The 10,445-nt window shown below is 31.4% G+C and overlaps 1 protein-coding gene across 1 annotated transcript; it reads right to left on the bottom strand.

Annotated features, from left to right (window-relative positions):
* Positions 1 to 1,652: 1,652 nt before the first annotated feature.
* LOC107920958 (protein SRC2) lies at positions 1,653 to 2,261 on the bottom strand. Its single transcript, XM_016850795.2, has one exon. The coding sequence runs from the start codon at positions 2,259 to 2,261 to the stop codon at positions 1,653 to 1,655; it is 609 nt and encodes a 202-aa protein (XP_016706284.2).
* Positions 2,262 to 10,445: the final 8,184 nt, after the last annotated feature.

Here is a 10,445-nt window from a genome sequence, read left to right as displayed (position 1 = left end):
GATAGTACCTTACTGTCCAACTTTGCCAATAACATTAATGTCAATTAAATTAATATTTAATTCATTAAAAACATGATTAATTAATCCTGATCTAGTTTGCAATTTGCTAAGTTTGGTAATTAGTCGTCCCTCAATTGAATTATCCAAAGTCAACAGCATTTCCCAATTGCTAAAATCATAAGACTATGTTATAATTTGAACGACAAATATTTTAATAAAATATTAAAAAATTATATTATATTACTAAAGATAACCTCAAACCTTGAATATAAAAATTAAATTGAGTCGTATTGGAATGAGTCCAAATGTAAATACATTTTTATTTTTGGTGCTCAACTTAAATGCAACATAATTTTATCAAATGAACCATATTTTCAGCACCAATGTTACAAACAGGGAGGTAGCAAACTTAAATGTAATCTGCAGCATTGGCATATGGATCACAACCAGCTTCGTAACTAGCGGCTGCATCAGACACCATATCCCCTAGCAAGATCCCACCAAGCAATCCCCCCACCAATGCTGCGGCTCCCAATGCCAACCCGTCACCACTCTCATTCTTTCTCTCCGGCTGAACAACCGGCGGGTACCCATTTCCCGGTTCCATTTGTGGATACCCTGCCGGTGGTGGTGTAGAATACAATCCAGGCCCCACAGAAGGATTGATACGAGTCACAAAAGCCCAATTCTTGAAGGCGAGACCCAATAAGCAAATTCCCAGCCCAATCAAGAAATCCATCCATACTTAGTTGAAAATCAGGCCAAATTGTCAAAGTGGCCCAAGTTGTAAAGTTTTATTTTTATTTATTTATTTATTTATTTATTTACTTAGTTTAAATTTTTATGTCAATATTTAGTCCAAGAGTCCCAGATAAAATGACCTTTGACCAAATTTCCATATTAAAATAATTAGGAGTTTTTTTATTTATTTTAGTTTTCTAATTAGATTAGGACTAGTTATAAGGCCTATTTAAAGGCATGGCTGTCCACCTTGTTAAACACTTATCATTATTATTAAAATTTCAGATTTGTTGAGAGCAGAATTTTCTTTGAGTTTTCTCCAAGATTTCTCTCTTGAGTTTTCTTTAGAAGTTGTTTTAACAATCTTGTGATTGTGGGAGCCATCTTCAACCTTCTTCTTGCCATTGATATTCTTTGGAGGGGAGATTAGAGCCGTTTGAAGGGAGTTGTGAGATCTTTCGAGATTTCAAGGCTTCTTAGGACTTATCTTTTAATTTCTTACTGTCAATTTTTTCTTTATTTCTACTTGTGCTGAATCATTATCTAATCTATTTTCTGTTCTTATTGTGTTTTCAGCCTTTTTCTATCTTAAGGAATCAGCCCAAAAATCCCCAATTTCTAGGGTTTTTCCATACTCTTTTTGGGTGAAATTAGATTGTCGAAATTTGGGGAAAACTATCTTGGTGTTCAATTGGGCAGAATCACAATCTCCTTGAGGGTTTCAAGAACCCTAACACTTATTTCTATTCTCTATTTGATTCTTTACTGTTTTGGGGATTTTATTTCAGATCTGAAAATTCAAAAATCTAATCTTTTAATTTTCTGTTTCGTTTCAGATCTAATTGTTTAGGGTTTTCGTAGGAGTTTCTCGTGACTTGACGACTCGATCTTGGTCCGCGCGCAACCCCGTATCAAGGATACCCAGCGGGTGGTTGTGGATCTGGTTTGTACGCTTCTTGAACTGGTAGCTGCTGAAAACCTACTGGTGCATAACTATAACCAACGGTAGGATAAGCCGGCAAAGCTGCATTATGCGGTGGAGGGTACAGTGGATTCATTGCCGTCATAACCAACGGATACGCAGGGACTGCATTAGCTGCTTTCTCCCCAAACCTATATACAAGGTTGAGCTTACCTTTTGCCTTACCCGAGGGTTTCTTAACTGGGAACGTAGTGTACTTAGCAGAGTTACCGTTACCGGCGCTGTCGAGTAGCTCCTTTATGGGAACTCGAGCTTCACCAATCTCTTTGTCACCACGAAAAGTGCGGCAACACATGAGCCTAAAAGTGATGGCCAGAGTAGTATTTGTTTGAGCAAGTGACTCGTTGAAGCTAAACAACATGGGATGGTTCCACCTGGGACTGGTCCCGCCGTCTTTGTGCACCGGCGTTTTCTGCTCGGTGGACGAGTCTCCCCCTGAGACTTTAACGACGACGTATACGTCCATCTTGGAGAGATGTTTCACCTTTTTGAGACCTTCTGCGAAAACTACAGTTAACTCCAAGGGTCTCTGCTCCATTATTGTTTCTGATTGTCCCTTAATGTCAATATTTGGCGATGATGATGGTGAAAGTACTGTGTGTGTATATATATATGTATAGAAGGTACGGACAAGGGAGCTTAGTTTTGTGTTGGAGGATGAAATGAAACTTCTTGGTTTCCAACGGGATTGTTTCATTAGTTGATAGTGGAAAGTCAACGTGGAATTTGTTATCCCAAGAAAAGTCAATGTCTGAATAAGTCAGGCAGACAGCTGCATAAGATCTAAGTCAAGGGTCAACGCCTGTCCGGTTGAAGGCCCCAATTTTGGACATTTAAATGGGCTTGGAGGCCCAATGTTTTGGGCCTGGGTTAAAAATAAGGAAGTTAAAACTAGAGGTGTGCACGGGCTGGGTCGGGCCGGGTCTAACTAAAAATTTGGGCCCGTTTGCTAGGCCCAGGCCCGAAAAATGGGCTTAAAATTTTGCCCAAGCCCGGCCCGAATAAAAATGTTAAAACCCGAGCCCGACCCGGTCCACCCATATTAATTTTTATATAATTTTAATATATATATAAACCATCAAAAATATTAAAATAAATATTTCTCAACAAATTAAAAATAAATTTTAAAAAATATGTATACTTAAATAACACTAAAATAGATGAAATTTAACAAGCAAATGCCTCTAAAATAATAATAAAATTAGCAAATATCTTTAAAATAATAAAAAAATTAACAATAAAATAAGTTTTATATAATATCCAAACAATAACAACAAAATAGTAGCAACATAATAGTAAAATAGTAGCAAAATAGGGAGAAAATAATAAAAAAATAATATTAAAAAAATAGAAGTTTTTTTCCATTTAGTGAATTCGGGCCGGGCCAGGCCAGGCTCGGGCCAAAAATGCCTTACCCAAGGCCCGACCCATTTTTTAAACGAGCCTTATTTTTTTACCCAATCCCATTTTTCGGGCCCATATTTTTGCCAAAATTCTCCCACATTTTGGACGGGCCTTCGGGCCGTTAAAACTCAATATATTTGTCCCATTCCATCGTGTTCATCAGGGTTAGACTTGGCTTAGTTTTTCAATCTTAGGTTGGTCCAGCTGGCCTCAATTTACTGTTAAAAAATTTAAACAATATAGAATGATTTTATGTAAACATTTATATATTTTTATAATTAAATTTAAATAAACTTTTATTTAAAAAATAAGTTATTTAGGCAAGTTGGATTGAGTCGAGCTCAATCTTGGAAACTTTATTGAAATTGAGCTTAAGTTTGATTAGGACCATGAACACATGTATTATATATGATGTAAGATAGAAAAAAATGTATGAAATAATTATGTTGTATTAGCATATGTCATGTTCATTCAAATCATGTCACGTAATCATATTTATAGAAAAATTATTAATTATTATATGTGTTTATGTGACATGATTTGAATGAAAATAACATAGCATAATTGTTTTATATTATTCTCTCTCTATGATTTAACTATAACACTTATTAGTGTAGAATATCCTATATATATAGACTTTTTTAAAATATTTATTACATTATAAGTTATTAGCCTTCAAAACTTTTTTTTTCCTCTAACCCGTTTGCTTTTTCTCTTTTGTTTTGCCTAGCAGTTGTGCTAGTCCGGATGTTGATTACCATCCGTCTTTTTCTTCCTTCCATCAACCCTCACTTTTTCTTTCTTCTCATTGTTCACTGTATGTGCCTTTTCTCTTTTTAGTTTTGTGGTTATTTTTGTTGTCTTAACAAGTTGTGATTGACAGATAATGATGCTTGTCGCCACCAAAACTCCATCGGCCACCAACAGTTTCTCTTGAAAAGCCGGTAGCTCTTCGTCAACTTCTTAATCTATTTCTATCTTTGAGAGTATTTCAGAATAATAAATTATTTCACTAGTCACTTTGTACCCGCATTGTCTTAAGTTATATATATATTTTGTTCGTTTGTTTTCCACTGTTTACTTTCATTTTTAGAAGTTTTTGTCTGTTCTTGTAGTACATTTTTTAGTCTTGTTTTTGCAAGTGATTTTAAGGATGATTTTATCACCGTCCTCTCCAGTTTGGTGGACTCAGTTCTTTTGCCAATTTTTGTCCATTGCTTCGGACCATCCAAGGTTGATTTTCTTATTGTATTAAATGCTTACAATCACTTCAAATTTGTCGTACTTAAATTGTGACAGAGCCAATTGTCAACATGTCATAGTATTTTATTAATATTGAGGTCGAACCTTTATTCTATTGATGAAACATGTCATTCACCACTTACGACAAGTGTTTACTGTTTGTTTCTTCAAATTATATTAGTCTCACATATGAATAAAATCATATCTTTTAATTTATATCCATATCAATAAATTTTTAACTACTCAAATAATTATTTAACATGCTCGTTAAATTTAAATACTAATTTAGTTGACAAAAACGTCTACAGATGGACAAAAAAAAATTGAAAAACTTCTATTTAGTATTTTAGGCAAAATACAAAGTGCATAAAATCCAACCCAAGGTGAAGTGGATGGACAAAAATGATTGGATCTTTGTTTGTACAAATATGATTTAGAAATTTTCGTTGATAAACAAAATACAGGCAGATATAATTGATCTTATTAGGGTTTCTATTTCGAATATTCCTTGATTTCCTACCATATTATATATGCTTTTAACATAATGTCAGTCCAATTTAATTGTTTGATATGGTTTGTTGTAATTAGGATCCTCCAATACTTGCTTATTGAAATCAAGCAATCAATTTTAGTAGAGAATTCGTTGAATAATCCAACATCATACTGACAAACTCGATTGAGGTGATAGCAAAAATGTTTTAGCTGAAGCAAGTGATTACGTTTGAGGTTTGAATTTTTTAACTATTGAGAGACACTGGATTTTGTTAATTTTAAATTTAATTAAGGTTGAATGAGGGCATTGAATATTGAGAGTTTAAGACAAAAATAGAGGGAAAGTTTTTAGATAAGTTTTTGAATTATCGTATATCTAGAGTCAATAGACTCATCAACGTGTAAGTGTTGTCCTTAGATTAAGATGAGGTTTTGTCTTCCAACTTTGATGAGAGTTTACATGTTTGAAAAGGAAGGTTCATCGAGTATTATGGTTAAATCAAGTTATACATAGATATTATAGTGATATTGTAGTGTGAGACAAAAATAAACTAAATGCACTGCACCGTACTACCCATCCAAACCCACACTAAATATATATTTTTTCATTTTTGGTGGCTAATGTATAATGTTACCATATATAAATTTATAATTTAACAATTTATAGATAAAAGGATTAAATTACAATTTTTCATTCGAGAGTCCTCTTGTATTTGCCTTGGTCATGTGTGGCATATGAGTACCTATCATGGGGATGTAAGCATTTGTACATGATAGAGTTTGAGCCAACAAGTGCCATGCATGGATGCTCACATCCCCTTAATAAATAATCGTGTATCATGCACGATTTAATTTGACAAGACATTCTAGTTCTATAAACTCACATTTTAAGCGACAATATACACTCTTTAGTCAAAGTTGGATTACGAGAATAATAAAGATGTAATAAAGTGCTCAATGATATCTTTAAAAAGAGTTGATTTTATTTTATTATTTGTGAATATAATAAGTTAGGAGAAAGAGTGGTGAAAATGACGCAGAATAAGACCATGGAGAAGGTAAAAGGGAAATGACGAAGAATTTGAGAAGGCAATGAAATTTTGTTAATTAGTTGATCCGATGGGACTCTTAAGGACTGACCGGTCATCCCCCATTGCCGTTTCAGTAGAAAAACCCTAAACTCCATAATCCAAAACTACAATTTCTTAAAGCCGTTTCAGAATTTCCTGACTCATACTACTTACACCGCAACAGAATCCCCCTTTTTTGGGTCCCAATATATATATATAAATTTTATATAAATTACCTACTTGATTATTTAAGTATTAATTTTGTTTTATTCACTTAATTTAAAAAATATCAATTTTGTAACAACTACAAAATTCATTAGCTGTTTACTCAAATTTCTAATGAAAACACAATTTTGTAACCAAATATTCAAAGTACTAGTAATAAATTAATATTTGGTTAGAAATTTTGAAAGTTTATAGAAATAATCGGTTAAAAGCTTTGTCGTAAGGAGAAAGGATTGCATGAAACTGTGATTTTACGTTATCTCTATCCCTTTTCGAGCATGACAAATCAGATTTTTCCTCTTGATTTTAAGCTTTTTTCTCCTGAAAAAATTTAAATCCAACTAAAAATACTAAAAATTGAAAGGAAAAATCATAAAATTTAATTTTGTTCATCATGCTTTATTTTCATTTACAACCTAAAAAAAAAAATTAAAGGACTTTAAAGATTCATCATTCTATAATTATTTTTTAAATTTAAGTTTGGATATATTTTATAATGGTTAATTTAGATGAAAATAATTCATATATATTATTTGTACTCGTAACTTTAAAAAATATAATAATTATTTCAAAAATAAATTTACATAAATCTAAATAAAAACACCAAAAATTTATCCTCAAATCACGTTTAAAACCAAAATATAAGGAGAGTTTTTTAATATATTTACTATAGAAACTTTAGTTTCACATGCATGATCTTATTTATTAATTTTTTTATTTCTTTAAATATCAATTAAAACCTAATTAAAAATATTTTGTCAATATATTAAATTTTATAATAAAAACACTCTGATAATAATATTTATTATTTTTAAATTATTTTATAAAAAAAATTATATTCAATTGACCTAATTTTAATTTAAATATAATATACATATATTTGAATTGGACGAATTTTCTAACTTTGTTTAAATCATGAGTAGTAATTCTTCCACTCAAGAAACCTTTATATATATATATATATATTCTCATGTAGGCTATTTTTGTTGAAAGAGTTTTGGGGTAATTAAAATTATACCCCTAATAGTTTAATACATAATGATTGCTGTTTTTTTTTATTACTTTTTTGGGTAATCAATGCTAGATCCATCATTACATGGCATATATAAATGAGAAAATAAAATCAACAAAAGACTATGTAGATGATACAATATACATTTATGCCATGCTCGGTTGAAGTGTTTTTTTTATGTATATTTTAAAATATAAGTTAGTAATAAATTAATTCGTTGGTAATATTGAGTTATACTCGTGATTTAATTTTGTACAAGAATTTTTACTTATCTTTTTAATTTTATGTTCAAATTTGTATTAACTATTCTTTATTTTATGTCTAAATGTTATAATTTTTTAGGGGTTGAAATTAAATTGTAGTTTTTACAATAGCAAAAATGTAAGTTTACCATTTTAATAGGCTATATATCTTTATAATTTTTAAAAAATTAAATCAAATTTTTATATTTTTAGGGGAGTTAAAGTGTAATTTTACTTTTATTAATTAAAAAATTTAAAGCGTTTAAATATAATTTTTTTTCATTTTAAAGGGGCTGAGACCCCTGCTAGCCCCTAATTTCGCCCCTATCCACTAATAACTAAACGAGACATTAAAGTATATTGAAATTAACCTATTAAGGTTATTCCTCAACTAAATTTGTCCATGTTTTTTTATGTGTTTTTTTTAAGAATTAAATTATATAACGTGTAAAATAGTACAATAATGAAAGTTCACATGGGAGGGATGTGAAGAACAATTAGAATGAGGGATAGGGCTGAAAGCTGCTAGAATAGAAGTTTAGAGGTTGTATTTTAGCAAAATATGAGTATTATTTTTGATATATGTACTCCTCTCCTCTTATATCTTAGTGCTAAAGAGGAGTATTTTATAGAGAAATTTTAGTTTGTGTGGGTACGAATTATTGAGTCCCCCATTCTATAGGTCTGAGTAGTAGAGTAGCGGATGTTAACTAAGTTGAAAGGATTAGATGAGACGATTATCTGATTAGAGACACAATCGAACAATATGTATTATCAAGAATTCTTTCACATGCATATTCTAATAATTATGTGGGTTCATACTTTGTGATAAAATGTTTAAGCGTTACATAATAGATTTTATTGTATTCCTATAATTATTGAATAATCAGACAAAAGTAATATGATTTAAAAAGTTGGTAATATTGCGACTGGCCTTCCAGAGCATCGACGTAATATAGGGATATTGGGACATCGCCACTAGTTTAACCGACGGCGACGACATATTAGGGGTTCTTTCTTTGATATTCTAAACCCTCACTCTCATTCCTCTCATCGAATACGTACTCATGGTCTTACGAGCCAATGATATCGACGAAGGTAACCTACATTTTCTTATACTTCGTACAAGCATTCACCATTTCCATCTATGGTGACCCAAAAGCGGTGAAAAGCCATTAACCCAATGTACAGAGGAACAAAAAGAATGCGTGGGGTTCCCTTGGTGGCCGTGTCGTTCTTTCCATAACAGTGTACTCGCCATTGACCTTTGCTGCGTTTCTAATGATTGTGAGAAACATTTGGAACGACATATATCGGAAAAAGTACTATTACAAACTCGACCATCATGGTTTCTGCCGAAAAGTTCGAGCAGATAACCACGAACACGAATTTCAGTACAATTCCGGGACTTGCCATCTTGAAGCATTATTCCAAAAAAACCGATGTTTTATTGAGTTCGAGTTGAGTTTCAAACTCTGAATTTCAACTTGAATTCAAGCTTGACATTATTCGAGCTCAGTTTGGATTAACTACACCCCTAGAGTCGAAAGAGCTTTGTGGAACCAGATTGTATTAGTTGGTGAAATCAGTGAATCAAAAACTAATTGGTATATCAATTTAAAGAAAAAAGCTGAGTCGATTAACTCACGAATTGATGTAAAAGAATTGAATTGGATTAAAAATTTTATTGAACTAATTTTTTTTATTTTTTTATAAATATTTTTAATATAACCGGATCAAAGAATCAGTGGAGTAATCAAGCCCACTACTAATCCGATTTACGAAAAGATTGGTTCCGTTGTGTGATTAGATACGAGTACACCAACGCCACGAGCGTGACAGTTTGGACCCTAAGTTGATGGAAAGATTGAAAGAGGTTCATCAAACAGGACACTGGGTTGAACGTTGGTGATCATCAAATTGAAGCTAATTACAATGGGGGCAAACATTGATGATAACGCGCCTGTTGATTATTTTTTAATTGATTTTTAATAAACAGCATCTACCTCCATTATCTCAAATAAAAATTTGTAAAATCGTTGATTTTTTTTTTCTTTTTAAGTGATTGTACTTCACCAATGTATATGTACATATTTATAAGTCACGATGGATATGTAATAAGTGTATGATGTCCGAAAATTTATTACGCGATTGTAGGTGTTGATTCAAATAATAAAACAATAAAATTATAACTTTCTCAATTAATTTTAAGATCTTAGAACTCTAACTTCACCTATTCCAGTTAATTAATTATCTCTCGTTCAATTGTTCAATTTATGTAATTACTAACTTAGGATACAATGACATTAAATAAATCCTTCCAATATTTAGCTAAGTTAATCTCTCTTCTCCACTAGCTATATTCTTATACTAGGTAAGCTGGTTGAAGTCATTACGAAAAAACCTGTTGGGTTGATTAGGGTATCAGGTATATTCCTATATCCTAGCCCAAATTAACTTGTTTATCAGTGCTTCTAAAGTTAATCTTAATTTATTTAATCAAAATCAAAATCTTAATTTCTCTTCCAAGACAAATCAAGATTATCGAATTAATACAAGTTAGTGATAGGCAAGCAAATTAAATAAACACAAGATAAAATAAATAATTAACAAAATTTGAAACAATTGAAGAGAAAATAATTAATTAGCAAAAAATAGGATTCATCATCGTTCCAAGAAAAAAGGTTTTAGTTCATGATTTGAGAAAACATCACAATAAGAAATTCAAAACAAACTTGTATTGAGAGAATGTAAAAAAAAAAAAGTAATCTAGAGAAAAAAATAATTATCAACCTAATGTGGAACGCTCCAGATCTCTTTTTCTTCTCGTCTTTGCAAGATTGAAGCTCCCTCTAATGCGAGAGAATGATTTCTTAGCCTCTAAGTTTATTTGTTTTCTTTTTTTTTTCCTCCTCTTTTCTTCTTAAATCACATCACCTCTTGTTCTTTTAGGGCTTTAATCGTTTCGCTCCATTGGACGTAAAATTGTGGTGGAGCGAACTATTTGCTATTTGAAATTTTAAATTGAAGATTTT

The sequence above is a fragment of the Gossypium hirsutum genome, chromosome A12, assembly GCF_007990345.1.
Source record: "Gossypium hirsutum isolate 1008001.06 chromosome A12, Gossypium_hirsutum_v2.1, whole genome shotgun sequence".
Classification (NCBI taxonomy): Eukaryota; Viridiplantae; Streptophyta; class Magnoliopsida; order Malvales; family Malvaceae; genus Gossypium; species Gossypium hirsutum.
The sequence above is the reverse complement of the archived record's forward strand: the minus strand, read 5'-3'. Positions and strand labels throughout refer to the sequence as shown.